The sequence below is a fragment of the Athene noctua genome, chromosome 2, assembly GCF_965140245.1.
Source record: "Athene noctua chromosome 2, bAthNoc1.hap1.1, whole genome shotgun sequence".
Classification (NCBI taxonomy): domain Eukaryota; kingdom Metazoa; phylum Chordata; class Aves; order Strigiformes; family Strigidae; genus Athene; species Athene noctua.
This window is the reverse complement of record NC_134038.1, coordinates 139,701,442-139,717,910: the sequence shown is the minus strand read 5'-3', so window position 1 is coordinate 139,717,910 and position 16,469 is coordinate 139,701,442. Positions and strand designations below refer to the sequence as shown.

At 38.9% G+C, this 16,469-nt stretch overlaps 1 protein-coding gene across 2 annotated transcripts in view; it reads right to left on the bottom strand.

Moving 5' to 3' along the window:
- Positions 1-1,690: 1,690 nt before the first annotated feature.
- SNX10 (sorting nexin 10) overlaps positions 1,691-16,469 on the bottom strand; it is a 35,656-nt gene continuing 20,877 nt past the window's right edge. For both annotated transcript variants that reach the window (XM_074900443.1, XM_074900444.1), the window contains exons 3-7: positions 15,582-15,668; positions 13,425-13,525; positions 12,753-12,851; positions 4,488-4,703; positions 1,691-4,046 (exon numbers count right to left, since the gene is read on the bottom strand). In XM_074900443.1, the coding sequence (XP_074756544.1) occupies positions 3,968-4,046; positions 4,488-4,703; positions 12,753-12,851; positions 13,425-13,525; positions 15,582-15,668 (582 nt within the window). In that variant the 3' untranslated portion in view covers positions 1,691-3,967. The remainder of the gene's footprint in view (positions 4,047-4,487; positions 4,704-12,752; positions 12,852-13,424; positions 13,526-15,581; positions 15,669-16,469) is intronic.

Genomic DNA, 16,469 nt, shown 5'->3' with positions numbered 1-16,469 from the left:
GCCGTTGCCATGGGCTGCGGTTGCTACGAGTTACCGGATCAAGGCCGGGCGGATTCGGTCACTGACAGCCGCCCCCCCCCGGCGTACGGCTCGGGCGGCGGTGCGCGCGTATGCGCGCACCGCCGCCCGAGCCGTACGCCGGGGGGAGGGGGGGGAAGGAGGGGGGGGTTGCGGCAGCGGGAGCCCCTGACAGGCCGGGCGGAGCGGAGGGGAACGGCGACCCCAGGTAAGAGTCTCGCTCCGCTCCGCGGCCGGCGGTAGGAGACGGTGCGCGGGGAAGCGACTTTTTTTTTTTTTTAAAGCCCTCCTCCGCGCTCGCCGCATCCACCGGCGGCGAAGCGCGTTACCCCCGCGGCCGGGCACACAAGGTGTGAGGTGGGAGGGGAGGTGGCGAACGAACGAGGCCGCAGGATCAAGTTTGATTTCTGTTTTAAAACGTCACTGGCATTCTTTTTCCTAAGGCCGTTTGATTCCAGATGGCAGAGAAGGGATTTGACAGGGTACGGAGTATTTTTTTTTAATATCGTTGTGTGTTTTCTAAAGCATTTTAGGCCTTTCCTGAAAAGAGTGAACCTGACTGATATTGGGAATAATGATTTACATTTTTGCAGCCTCGTAAAAGCCCGTGGGGAAAACTCAGTGGGCGTTAGCACTGCGCCTAGTCCTGTAATTACAGGGAGACAACACAGAAAGATACAAGTTTTATTCTTCTCCCAGCTGAACACGCTGACTTTATCTGTACCGTGTCTTTTACAACAGCGCAAGTCACAAACACTGCGTGCTTTCATAACTTAAATATTGCTCTGGAAAAAAATTTCAATATGTCACGTCAAAAAAAAAAAGATGTGGACACAAAACTGTGTGGTGTTATACAGAGGAGCATTTAAGGCTATAAATTTCCTCAAAGCTTATAAAACTACATTGCTATTTAAAATTTCCATTTCAAGTGACAATCTTTCTCCTTTTTCTTAAAACTGCATTTCAATGACACTGTAAGTAACAGGTTGCATAATACTAGTTTACAATATTCTGAAGTTACACGTTTTAGAAATTGATATCACATATGGCTTTTTTCACTTCATATTTTTAATAAAAACAATAACAAACCCAACCATAACAGTGTCTATAAATATATGTATACACATACATATTACAAAAATAGTTGAAGAGAGATTACACATGGTAAATCATAAAGTGATTAGGATATTGATATTCAAATAAAGGAAACCTTACTGTCAGGTTTAAACAAATAAAAAAAAGTGTCAACTTGTTTTATTTAATTACTTAAAAGCTTTTAAGAAATCATCATAAAAAGAATATAAAGTTCTAAGCAAAAGATAAAGTGAAGCTTTTGAGTGCAGAATTATTGCAATTAGATATAAATTAGCAATAAGTAATTATATGATATTATAAACTGAATATTAGCCTGTTTAAAAAAAAAAACCTAGCAGGAAATATCATTATTATTCAAAGCTAAAAAATGAGGATCAAAATACCAGTGATCAACTGATCGAAATATGACAGTGTTGAAAAATCACCAAATCATTAAAGTCACACAACAGATGAAAAAAATATTTTTTTACATTTAAATTTGTAACAGTTATATTCAATGTTCCAAATTACACAAAATGTCTTAAAGCATTTATATGCAGTTACATTCAGCTGATAGAAAAAAAGACACACTAGAGCATACTTTTCCCTCCCCTTTAATTAAGAAAAATTTCAGTAATACTAGCTATACAAACAACATTCAAAAGATAAATATTTAAGCAAATTTCTGTCAGAGCTGGGGAGAAAGTTCTGTTACAGTAGTCTTAGAGTTTCTGAACAGGGTGACAAAGAAAATAACAGAACACAATATAACTATTAGAAAACAAGTATTTCAGAAACACAACCATTTGGAAAACACTCACTGGCATACAGGTAAACTCTTAGAAATAATAAAAAAAAAAAAATAGCCACAAAGGCTCTCCAAACCCTGTATTTCTGTAATTTTAATCAAATATTGAGGATGTGTTAGAAGGCCAGAATTGTAAAGTGCTTTAACAGTTTAGCTCAGTCTTTTAAAACAAAACCCCACTACCCTGACATTAAATAAAAACATTAATGCATTTCTCAGACATTATTCCAGTTTTTGTTTTTTTAATTTTCCCCGTCTTTTAAATAAATTTGCTAAACAATTTTTCTTGTAATCTGCCATCTTAAAAAAAAAAAAAGTCAAGTAATCCAAATCTCTGCCTGGCAATAACTGCTATTTTTTGAAGTTACTTTTAGCGATAACTTGTTGCTTTAATTGTTACCACTTTTACATTAAAACAGCATTGCTGCTAACTCACACACAAGCTGAGAAGGTGAATAGATACATTTGTGCAACTCAATAAGATCAAGCAAAAAGAAACACGCATATTTATCTTATAAAAGTGCTAACATCAACAAAATACAGTGGCTTAAAGTAGTTACCTAAGAGATGTTATCCTCGGGCTATTAAAACATGTTTCTAAAATTACACAGATTCCCAGCTGGATGCTTTAAAAAAGCATGTCCACACATGCCTATGCTACCCTTTATTAGCTGGCCATTTAATAATCTATTGTTTCTGCAATTCACAGGTTTGAAATGCTCCTTCTTTGAAAGTATCCACAGAATTATTTTTTTTTTTAAAGTAATATACATATATATATCTATATATCTCCATTTCTAGGCTGGTAACTACAGCACTGAAGTTAATGGGAGCTTTGCTAGGGTGATCAGACCCCCTAGCTCTTTTTAATAGCAGTTAAATGTCAAATATAAATACACCACCACAGTGAAACATATTCCTTTGACAGAATCTGGGACAAGACACTACACAGCTGCTGTTAACAATAAAGAGCAAAACTGACATTTAATCAAAATAAGCGTTGGTGGTTACAAAGTTGGGTTCAAGCTTGCCTTTTGTTTGTGAAAAAGTCAATATTCCAACATGTTAACTACAGCCACAATGAAATCAGCAGCTCCTATTACTCCCAAAGAGTGGGGAGGTCCACGTCCGTACAGCACGTTATAGCTATGTGATTATCGTCATCTCGGAGAGGGAGATATTCTCCATTTAAACTGCTGAACTAAAACATCTCTCCCAGCATCTTCAAATATAAGTGCCTGAAGTTAAACATGCTGGGTGAAATCCTGGCCCTAGCGAGGTCAATGCAAAATTCAGCCATTGGTTTTAGTGGACCTCATCCAGGATTTTCACTGGGAACGAGTACCTGTAATTCCCTGGGAAGTGAGAATCTCTAGCAAACCTAGAAATGATGTCATTTTTATTAATATTTCTAACTTCTAAGCAACCGTGCCCAAGAATTTTGGCCTTCGGTTCATATACATGATAAACCCAAGCTTTCCATAAACATTACAGAAAGACCAGAGGAAGATATATTTATATCTCAAATTGTCAGCAGCATATAGTTTGTACAAATGTTGTTTTGCTGATGTTGCTGAGCTACTTTAAAAAGTGAATACCTTGTGGGGTATGTAATTTCATCACCAATGTCAAATGACTCCTAAAGATGAAACTTCTCTGATACAAATTACAAAAAGATGCTTTGCATATATTTGATATGATATACCAACTTTTAAGCTGAGGAATTAAGTTATCTTTATTTTTCAGGTCCAAGACATGCACTCGCTAAGGGAAATATTTGAACTGCCACATATGTCAGCACAGCATGACTTATCCAATACCGAGATTTTAAATAGTCACAAAAACCTAAATGTAATAGGTAGCATGTAGACCTGAAGCAGCGTACATAATAAATCAACAAAGAAATAGTATCAAGGTCTGTTTTGAAAATTTTGTGAGGACATGTGGTTGTATCGACAACGTGTCTTTTAGGTAAGTGTTACCAGCCAGCGGTGTTTACGTGGTACACGTAAACAGAGCAGAAACTGCTTTGTACTGTCCTTAAGATAGCAACACAGGAATGATTTTTCATGATTCTTCAGAAGCTGGGCTTGCTTTACATCCACATGAAATGCTGTCATCACTAGGTCTGAGCCCGGAGGATGAACTGCAGAAGAGGAGAGAGGGGGGGGGGGAAAAAAAAATAAAAGGAGGAAATTGGTTTTCACAACACACTCAAAGCCTGAGTAACAGAGGAGAACTTTAATTATCTCCAGTCACAAAGAGAGACAGGAAATTTGGACTTTTAATTAGCCATTTGGAGTGCAGTTGGATATTTTTTTAGCAAGATAATTTAAACGCGAATAATTCAAGTCTGACTAAATGAAATTCACATAATCAGAATGCAGATAATTGAATTTCTACTGCATTCATTAATTCAGTGTGGAGGTGTGTGTGAAGACTTCTATGATGAGCTGTCACAGCTCAATAAAATCTCAGTCAATTAATTTTTTCATTATCTTAGTATTACATCAACAAAAAAAGTGAAGCATGTGCATGTGTATGTATGTATATATAATCTCAGAAAGTAAGGAAATACAGAAATCACCTCTCTGAATCAGAGTCCGCATCATTTTTATCTTTTTTTCTCTCTTCATCTTCTATAGGAAAACGTCTGTTCAAAGAGGCAAACTTATGAATTGCATCAGCAACAGAGTATTTGGTCTGTCCAGATACACAAGCCTCCATATCTTCTGGGCTTAGCTGAGTCTGTAAGAAGAGGTGAAGCCTACTGTCTGAAAGCAATAACGCATGTTGTAGGATTCTGGAAAAAGAAGAAAAGTTAAATGTTTTTATACAGATGCACATACATACATATATTCTAAAGTATTTTACCAGAACAAATTCCAAATGACGTCCTGCTTTTGAATTTTCAGATGAATCCTAAATCAGTAACAGAAGGTAATGAACATATTAAAATGATTAGGTGTGTGTTACTTTCTTATTACATTATTTGGAATTTTAGGTGAGTAAAAACATGAAGCTAATAGTTAGGCACATCTGCTATTAGAATAACTTCAAGGACATTTCTTTCATTTAACCATCTGTTATTACCACATGGATCAATTAATGATTTTTAGGCAGTTGGAGGCATATACTTTTAGGAAAATTTGGTCTCCATTTGAGAACTCTTTTTTTTTTTTTTTTTTAATAGGTAAGCTTTTCTAAAAATTACAAGTCACCAATTTCTTTAGTGGGGGGGGAAGAAGTGTGTACAGAGACAGAGGACTTCATCCACATGCAGTATCAGGACTTTGAAATACCTGTTAACAACAGAGCCAACGCTAGCCAAAATCATTTACGCTTTTACAAATATGTGTACATTTAAGCTAGAATGAAAATGCTAAAACTGAACACTGACAGATTTACTTGTAAACAGTTTTTCAAAAGTCTCATTTTATCTTTGGTTTATATGTATTTTAAATTAAGTCTTCAATAAATTTAGCACAGAGTATTTACTTATATCAGGTGAGAGTAAACAAAATACAACACATTCCAGTAACACAGAAAGTTGTAGAGATACTTTTACAAGGACTGAGAATTGAGGATCATCATCACTATTTTTGAAGAAAAAAAAAAAAAGCAACTTTGCTGCAACATTTCTCTAAAGAAGGAATCGTTAATACTCAAATCCTAGAATGATTAACAAGAGATTTTTTTATATGTAAATGTAATTTTACTCATGTAATAGAATCATCAGAGCCTATGACCATGCCAAACAGTGCTCCATAGAAAATTATTAAAATATCTTTAAACGAATCACAACTGTTAAAGAGTCAATATTTACCTATTTCTACCCATTTAGGTTACAAAAGAAGTCATTGCTATGCAATAGGAAACAAGAGATTACATTAATGTAAGAGCTAGTAAGAGCAGAAAGAAATATTGCATTCTATAGGTACTCTGACTAGAATGAAAAGTGTAACTGATTAGTTCCTTTTCTCAAATAAGATTAATGGTGTGTTTGGACTGTAGCGTTTTAAAATACAAACACATTATGAAAACTGTTCTCTAAAGTGGCCAACATTACAATAACATTTAGCAAATACACTAAAGGATTTCTAGCTTCGTCTAAGCCTATTAAAAAAAAAAAATCTGTCAAATCAAGTAATAAGATACCTAACTGAAAACGCATGATATTTGTGTACATGCACATTTCATTTGCCTAGGTAAACACACACACACAGACTCAACCAAATAACTCAGACTTTGACACCTTCCAATGAGGAAATGTCTGCAATAACCCTTATGATCTACCAGGTGCATTTGAAATTCGGTCTCAGAAGGACCAGGTTTCACTGAAATTCAAAATAAGCAGACTTTCATACCTAAAGAAAGCCTTATTAATCCAATCTAAATTCTCACAATTTTACTTAAACATAGCAAATAAACATCTGTAAAATCAATGCATGCAGTGTATAAAAATACAGAAAAACTTCTTTGTAGTCTAAAAGCAGCCAGCAAATGCTGTGTAAAAAGTGAATCAAAACACAGAATCTACATGTCTACACACCTTGACAGCAACAGCTTCGTAAATACAGTTTGAAAAGCCATCATTCAGCAGCCACTAAAAGAGGATTTCAACCTTGAGTCTTGATAAACATACATTCCAAACAAAGACAAATATTGCAACAAAAAGGAAAAGAAAAAGTATCATTCCATACAATAAATCCACATTTATAGTTTATGCAACTGGGGGAGTAAATTGTCTGCTTCCTCTTTTCTTCCTCTTAAAAAAAAAACCAAAACAAACAAACAAAAAAAACCAACCCAGCATGCTGGAGTTCACTTTATAGTAACTAGAGTTACTGTTTTTCCCAGGCTTACGAGCACAATGAGGGGATGCACATTTCTGCAATTCTAACATTTGCGTGTCTAATACCAAGTAACCCAGCAAAAAGCCAAGACATTAAATTCTGTGGATGGCATTTAGTTTCACAGATTTTCTTCTTGCTGTACCTTCAAAAGTTTCCTGCCAACCAGCGAAAACACAAATAACTAACTGTTCATGAGATTACACTACACTTACAGCCCTGTTGCTGTTTGAAATGTATTTTATTTTCTTTATAAAATAATGGGTAATCTTTAAAATTGATTTTAGATGGTTTGAGGCATTACACCAGAGAAGTAATGAGCACTAATGTCAATGATATTGGACACAAATTCATTTTAGCTTTATTTCATGTCCAGTACAATTCTGCTAAGCCTTGAACTGCTAAAGCACTGTTATTAACTCGCCAGTAACCTAACACATGGAACAGCAAACAAAAGTGATAAGAGTACAGACTGATCAGGACCTCAAGGCTACTGTCCTTTTTCTGCAGCTATAATTCAATTTCCAATTTTACTTTACATTGGACTCATTATTTCACAGTAATTTTCTTTTCTGCTTCATAGTGCCATCTGGAGGTGAAAGGAGTGAAGAGAAACCAAGGCAAAGAAATGAAAAGATGTTCATAAAGCTAATCACACACACTCGCACATATATGTATGTGTGTGTGTATATATATATAGTGTGCATGTATATGTGTGTGTGCGCATATGTGTTTACAATGGGGAAAAGGACCAAATACTCAATGCATTTTGCAAACCATTTAAAACCATCCTGAAAGCAAATATATGAACACTGCTCACCCAGCCATACCCTTGAAGCATTTCTTCCTTCTTTTAATTAAAAAATAACTTCTGTTTTCCCCCCATCTGAACCAACAGGTTAGATTGCTTTTTAATTGCATCCTTCAAGCAATCAAAATGAAAATTAAATTGTGCCATCCATAAGCATTATGCTTTCCTGTTCAAAATACTCCTTCTTCAAGGAAATAACAATACATTTGTCACCAGATGTTACTAGTAGTATTAAGTGCTGGTATATCAGTTGCTCTCCAGGGCTTTTGCTGTCCTGGGGACTCACTATGTGAAGGGTCATACATCTAAAAAAATAGGTTTGGCTCCAAGGACTTTAAAAAAAATCAAAATTACAAAACATCACCTATCAAATTAAAAAGGCAAGAGGAAAGGCGGAGTGTCATAATATTAATATTCGGATGTCTTAGCAGAGGCTGAACGCGTGCGCAGTTTGAACACAACCAGTAGCACTCCCAGTGCTTCTCCAACAGTTTTATTAGAGCCAGTGTCAGTGCAAAGCTGCAGCTACAACGATGTGCATCAGCTCTCGATGCCGTCACACTAATGGAAGAGTCATGGCTCATGGTGATAATTCCTATAAACTGACGGGGCATATTTAAGAGAACAACAGACTTTCTAGGCACGCCTGGAATACGAACGAAAGGCTAAATTCTGCAAGTCTTGATCCCATCAGTGGTCATTACTTGTCAGAGATCTCACTCCTCTCAGCCAGATTGCTCACATACATAATGACTACTCATGTGATTAAGGGGGCTGCAGGATAAGGCTCTACATTTGAATTAGAGATAATAAAATAATTTTTTATTCACGGCCATGTGAATCTTTGTTTGTAAGCTTTCAGTAAATGCTTCTGATCTCTAGACCTTTAAAGAAGCGTGGCCAGAACCCATAATTTCACAAACAGAAGAAATAATGTCTTTTTTGAGGAAATGCTGGATACTATATAAGGAGTATTTCTCCTTCCCCGTGTTATGGCAAGAACATTTACAAAAGACAAAACATGTGTTTTGTCTTATTTGGACAAGGTCCAAAATCTGGTTTTCTTCAACATGATTTTATTAGGTACATTATACACTGTTCTGCTCGAGGAGAACAACATATGGCTGAACAGTACAACTTAATCCTAACTAAAGATTTCCTGTATCTACTGTAACCTAATACAATGACAGATGCACACTTGCATGTGTGTGGAAGGTTAACACTCTGATTTTGTTTTCGACAAATTTATTCTGTCCATTTACATCATATCATGAGCACACAGCGAAGAAAAAAAAAAAAAAAAAAAACAAAACCAGGAGTTGAGAGGCAGGGGATGACAGCCTGTGCTGTGGTGCCCTCTATTGAGCACCCAGCCCCTTAGCCCCTCGCCCCAGCCCACAGCAAACAAAGCCCCAGTTTCCTCTTTAAAAAAGCTGACTGTGTTTCCTCCTTCATTTTTTATAAGTGAGGAAATGTTATTGATAGCAAACAACTGTGAAGCAACTGTTGGGCATCTGATAATGTGTACGGTTAGGAAAGGATTGAGCGATGTGCGCCTGCTAGGCATTATTCACTTCACTCAATAGGAAATATTAGCAAGGCTCCATTGGAAAGAGGCAGCCACCACTCACCTGATCCCACCTACCCCACAGCCGCCAGTGCTCCCGCGTGAGCCCCAGCAAGCTCTCGGAGCCAGTCTCCCACTTTCCACATCCCTGAGAGAGCGCCCAGTGGAGACACCCCTGGGAGAGTCCTCTGACCCCGCACCAGCTCCTGCTTGTGAGACTGCAGTGGTAAGGTAAGGAGGCATGAGGAGAAGGCCAAAATCCCAGACACCTCCAGGGAATGGCTCTCCCTTAGGCAGCTGAGTTTTGGGTGGCTTGCTTGCTCCAGCACCATGCGAGCCTGATGCACAGCCACCCAGAGCAGCAATGCTGTGGATGCCCTTCATCTCCTGGGGATCCAAGCGCTGCATTTCTCAAAACTCCCAGTATGTCTTCAACCCTAGCATAAACTCCATGTTTGAAAAGTAATTGAAGACTAATCCTTTTTTCTAAACCACATAATTTTTGGGGGATACAACGGTATTTAATTAAGAAAAAAATGCCAGTGGTTGAACCCAACATCACTTAAAATGGTTTTGTTAATTAGTTTTCTAGTAAGTTAAACCTGTGCAGCTACAAAGGGATGGAAGCGAAGAGGATCTTACAGAACCTAATATTATAAGCTAGTGTTTTAATTTTGACCTCTAATTTTAAAATAAGCTTTTCCTGTGAATTTACAGACATCCTTAAAGGATGAGGACACTTACCAGGAAAAACACATAATTTTCCTTATTCTTACAAAGTAATTCATAATTGAAAAAGGACTAGCTGACTTCCGTTAATGCAAATGGCCTCCTGAAATATTAAATTATGCCCAGAAAAGAAGTGAGCTTTACAGCTCTTCATCACTCGGAAATAATAACCTATAAGACAAGCAGACCTTACCCTGCATTTGTGCAGTAAAGCCAAATCAAAACGGACACCTGGTAACAGATTTCACCAAACTCTAGTGCTTTGCTTTAGTTTCCAGCTGTTGGCCTAATTCTCACGCTACTGTGCTTAGCACAGAAGGGCTCCACAGAGGATCTTAGTATGCACCTTGCCCCATGCTAACTCATTTTGGGGTGACACACGAAGGAGGACAAGAGCATTCCACAGCCATCCACATAAAGGCAATATGGAGGTGCTCCCAGGGCCAGGAGCTGAGTACCAGAGACCTTCCAGCTGCTCAATCCTTACTCCTTGGGCATGTGGCTCCTGCCCTGGTAGACACTACAGCAACCTGCTCACACAATGGGCACAGGGCACAAACTGAGATTGTGAAAGATCTAAACTCCATTTCAGAGATGGCTTGGATCCTGATAATATCACAAGGCACCAAGTGCAGAGAGGAGTTCAAGGTTCCTGCATCGCATATGGGCATTTGAAAAAATGTTACCTGTGAACCTTTCCCTTTACGGGTCCACATAGATTTGAATCCTATTTCACCCCATTGCCATAAAGGAACACCAGTGAGGCTGCGAGCTTGTAAACAGTGACTGCCATCATTGTTGGGGTGAATGGAGCACTTGGCTTTGCAGTTCTGGGTTACACCACCCCATGCCAACTACTTTCTGGCTCCCTTCCCACCCCCTTTCTAATATACCAGGGAGGTCCTGCTTCCCCTGGCATTGCCACACTGCAGATCATGCAGCATCCAGATCTAGAGCTTTAGTAAAGTCAAGACTGTGTGTATGCATATACATACACACACACACACACTTGTTAATGAGTCCCAAAAATTCAATTTCAGGAAAGAAATAATAATTTTTGATTCAGACTCATAAAAATAAAAAAAAGGCATCATGGCAGCCTAGCTGAGCCAGTAAAAAGATCCCTTCTGTAAGCAGCAGCAGCACAGAGGTGCCAGCCAGCAGAGGGCAATGGTACAGCATAGCAGGTGCCAAGCCAATTCCCCACAACAGAACTCCTATCTCTGAAAACTCCCTCCAACTATTCCCTAGGGCTGAGAGAAAGCTGACACCCTTCTAAACAGCATCCAAGTTCAAACACTTAAATCATTACGTTACAGAGATGCCTCTTTTCCCATTCCTGGACAAACAGCATCAAGGTAAAATGCTCCACATGCTGTCATTTTCTGCTGTCAGTACCCACTGAAGCTACAGACATCTCCAAAATTGGAGAGTGAGGATGTGTTTTAAGAGAATCTCTCTTTCAGTTTTGCCTTCTGAAGCTCAGACAACGGTTGCAAATATTTTTAATGCTGAAATACCTGGTTATCAGATTGTCCTCTTTGCCATTTTAAAATGGAAATGCACTACTCCATGGGGCAGCACAGCTAAGCTAGAACTGCTCAGAACCCGAGACCTGAACTACCACAACCTTCATATAACCATTAATATTATTGCCTCTAGAAGCACTGTCAGTCTATTAATCACCCTTGTTTCCTGAGGTGCAGAAAAAACCCTGATCCTTTTCTGCTTTCCTTTTCCTCTCTCACATGCCTTCAATCGGTATTTATTTGCTATCCAGCAACAGATCCTATATAACTGTATATAGAATATTGTTTCTGTAGCAGTTAGCTCTCCCTGCCTTCAGCTGTTAAGCCTAACAAATATACCTCAGGACCAATTATTTATTGTCTGTTAGGGAGGCTTCTAATACACTGACTGGAAAAATAGTGGGTCCAATATTCCTCTACCCACTGACCACAAGGCTTAAAGCCTACTTGAATGACTTGCTTTTTTCCTTTGCTTATGCAGTCCTGATTCATGGAAACATTAATACTGAAGGAAGATGAATAGTCTCTCCTCACAGTGTTTTACCATGCCCTTACCCTGTGCAGTGGCTAAAGAGAGCTTGCAAACGTACGCACAATTCCTGTCCCTGCAGCTGTGAGCAGCGAGCAGCCTGCTCTTGCACTGGCAGTGCTAGGGTACAAGAATGGCAGAGAAAGCAGAAAATGACACCAACAGGGTCTCTGCCACTGCAGAAGGTGAAGTAGCTACAGCACAGCAGGACTGAGGGATGCAGTACTGAAACTCATAGTACTCCCTTGTAACATAGGTCAGACAGACTCTAAGTCTGATGAATGATTTTATACAGATTGCAACTTTACTGAAAACAGTCACAGCTGCTATAGCTTCTTTATGTTAGTGGGACTGGTAAACAAACTAATTGGCAGTATAGGAAATATCTGTGTTAGGAGATCTCGCTACAGAATTTTCCCAGGCTCCTGAGGGTTCAGTGTCTTTGTGGACTAATTCTCCATGAATATAAAGAGGGAGAGAAGTCTGTTTCTTTGTGTAAGAATATCCAGCTCATTCTTGAAAGCTAGAAATAGACACCGTGGTGAAAGATCTCCCAACCTTAGTACACAATTGCAAAGTGAAATATATCCCAAACTATTATTTATAACCAATGCAATAAAACACAGTGGAAGAGTCCCAGTTGAAGTTGCCTTATAACCAAACGAGCTGAAGTCACGTGTATGAAATATGATTCTGCAAATAAAAAATAAAACCATGTGTAACATGTACAGATGACCACACGGGGGCTCTCAAGTACCAGAGATGAGCTATTTTAAAGAAGGTAATTGATGACATCATACAAATGCCAACATCTCTAAGATAGGCTGTACTTACTTTTCCAGGAATTCTTGCAGACCCTGCCGGCGATGGTCCACGTGATGAGGATTGTTCATATTGAAAAAGGGAGTTTTAGATGGCAGTTCAGGTAGCTGTCTTTATAAACAAGAAGCAAATACACAGTTAAAACCAAATCTGAAACAGCAGAGAAAAATGCATTAAGCAAATGCCAACCCTGAACATGTGAAAAACCACGGGTCATGTTCCAGAAGCTCATGAAATTGAATTTGGAACACAAGGTTGAAAAACTGGAGGGCTTCTCACTCAGCTCAAAGGGAAAAATAAATTAATTTGATTTTTCTGGTCTATTTGTTAAGCCTAAACGTCTGGCTGGGTCTCTTATGGTCCTTGCAGAAGTTAAGTGTATCCTAAAAGTGCAGAGAGGAGGTACATACACCTATACTAGACTGCTATTTCTGCTGCCTGTGCATCGCAAAAGGAACGCAGATCAAATCTGTTACAAATTACAGCAGGGCTCACCTAACAAAGGCTATCAACCACATTCTTCTGGGTGTAGAGCAGAGAACAAGCCTTGTACAGAATAAACTGGTGCTAGTAAGAAACACAGAACACTTTTCATCTCCGATTGCTATAATTCTCAGAATTAGGATGAAACAATCCTCCCCTTCCATGACTGACAGATTATTAAATAGCCATAAAGTTGCTCACATAAGCACTGCATTGCTCTGAAGCCTCTGCCGAAGCCAAACAAATTCTCGAAAGCGTCTTCTAACACAGGATGTTTTCCTTGTAAAGCACATACTGTTTGTCTGTTGGGAAATAAAAAACATTTTACTTTGTAAATGAGCTTAAGCTAAAGTGCAGGCACAGTATTAAAAACACATCTGAGACGCTAATCCCTGAGACACCAATGGAAAGCTTGACGTTAATTCAGTTTAGGTGAAGGACTGTGCTTTATCTCACACAGGACTGGTGACAGTTTCTACTGCTTCTCAGGGAAATATTTTTTATCACTTTTTCTTTTTAAAAGCAAGAGATCTAGATTATGGCACAACAGTAACAGGAAAAAAGATCTCAGAAAAAAAAAGTTTCAGCAGATAATGCCGATCTTTCCAGGGGAAAAAATCATGTTTAGCTAGTCTAGTTGTAACCCTGCAAACAGATAGCTATATAGAGTTCTTCCAGTGCACAATCCTACTTAAATCAGAGAAACCAACGTGATTGCTCTCCACAAGTAGCAGCATTTGGAAGCTTTCCCACAGAACACTATTAGTCCACTAGAAAAATGCCAATTCATCAAAAGAGAAACAATTCCCGGAAATTAAATGCTTTTGCCAAATTTTCCCACGGAGCATACATTTAGATTAAACCCTACCTACCAGGCAGGACTCCATTATAAATCTGCCTGCAGTCCAAGCCACCCTCAATCACTTGCCAGGAACCACAACTCCTAGACAGCCAAATGACGCAGACTGTAGAGGGCCCAAAGACGCCAGCTTGCTGGAAGACATGAGTGTCTGGGATACCTCACAGTTTAAGAAGCCAGATGCTCTAGGAGCTGGGCAGAAGGGGAATCCAGCTGGTCTAAAAGCCTGGCAGACCCAAGATTTTTAATCCGTTGAGAAGCTTGGATGGTAGGACTGACCTAGAGACTTGGTCTCCGAAAGGCCTGGCATTGTGCTGGTAGGAAGCTGAGCTGATCCTTATGATGAAGCTGATGCTTATCAGCTTCAGAGATGCCTGGTGCTGAATCATATAACACCGAGTTCTCAATAACGTCACCCCAACTTAGCAGTCACTGAGAAAGCCAGTAATATATAAAGTAATATATATTCAGATGCACCAATGCCTGTGAAACAGTAATACATCACCTGCCCCACCAAATCTACAGAATTTCTGTTTATCAGAAGTCAAAAATACAATTGATTTAGAACCAGTACTTAAACTACATTGTAAAATGTAAAAGTTTCACAGGACTGATTGCCACACAGAAGAGAAGTACTTGTCACAATGGACATTTAATAAGCCATCATCTGACCGCTTGCTCTCCTTACACTGAATGCTTAACTGTCCCACACAGGAAGGAAATGCTTTTGGTCTTGTGCCAAGCATTAACCCTGTAAGCTGGTGATTTCAAATTCTTCACGTGATACTTGATACACTTCACAAAAAATTTTTTTACGTTGCAATTAAAACCCCTGGATCTAGATTTGGGATAACTTCTTCCGTATGTCATCCACCAAAGAATAATCAACAAAACAAAATTATGTATAGGACAAATTTAAGACACAAGAGAACCATAATTCTAAGTGCACTCCCATTACCATATGGCAGACTACAGTCACAAACCCAAATGTAGTTACTTGGCATAGCCAAGCACCACTAAACCAGCATAATATGAATGTCAAGGTACACTGAAAACAACCACACTGCAGCAACCAATAACATGGCAAAAAGAACTCGGAAGAATTTGAAGTACCCATAGCCAGATAGTTACTTGAAAAGTTGTTTTCCCATGAATACCTGAACACACGAATTCTGTAATGGTAAGATGTCATTGACTATAGACAACCTTCTAGCTGATATGTAAAGATAAGAACAGTCTCTGTTGCAAGACACTGTGCAGTGCACATGTGAACACAATTATCAGGTTCACCTTCCAGCTCTGTCACAGATCTTCTGCATGTCCTTTGGCCAACCCACCTTACCTGTTCTACTGCATCTCAGTTAAAAGGACAATAATATCTTCCAGCCTCCCAGAAGTGGTGTAGAGAAACTCCATCAATACCCCAAAGAGAACCCTGGCTTGGACAGAATCAGATATAAGAGCCCCAAGAATCTGCACTGATATTTTTTTATACTTACATGAATAAATATCTCATAGTCTATGTAAGAATGCCATGAGTCTTCTTTCTGTGTCCTGGGGTCTCGCACCAAGACAGTTACAAATTCCTGCAAGTGCATAATAAAAATCAAGCAATTAATTTCAGAAGACAAAGGGAGCCTGAAAGACTCTCTTGATTGCTCTGCTGTTTCACAAACTACTGTGCTCAGATTAAAAGCTGAACTGCTTCTTTATTGAATTTTGCAACCCTATAAAAGGAGAAGCAAAAAGCAATGAATCATCTGAGCTACACCACATGTCCGGGAAATTCCTCGCCAAAGTGCTAACTGAAAAGGAGAATTTCAGATTAAGTAATACTGTGACAAGTCATACATGTTTCGTGCAGGGGAGATTTGGTGATATCAGTAGCTACAAACTAAAAACCTAACATTCAAAGTCACACATGTAAGAGAGAACTAGGCTCTTCCCACCCTTGTAGTCAACATTCACAAAGAATGTGTTACAAACCTGCTCCATGTACCCAATAGATATGCATAGCATTATAGTTGCTCCTAAATTTCTTTTGTCATTGTACTTATATTTTTTAAAATCAAATATTTATACCCATTGATTTCAGGGATTGGAGGCAAGTGCTCAGTACCTCAACAAGGAGCTAAAGAACTGCCTCTTTCCTAAGCCCCAAATGACTCACTCCAGCCAGTGGAAAAGGGTGTAACACTATTAGTTGCCCTGGACACACACAGATTCAACACAGGGTATTCAAGATCTCAAGTCCAGTGTCCTGGGTGTCATTTGGAAGGAGACAAATCCTCCTCCTCTGCCATGACACATAATGCTTCTTGATACACCAGGAACTTAAGCCATGGAGTATACCCGAGGATGCAGGACCTAAACACTGCTATATTCCA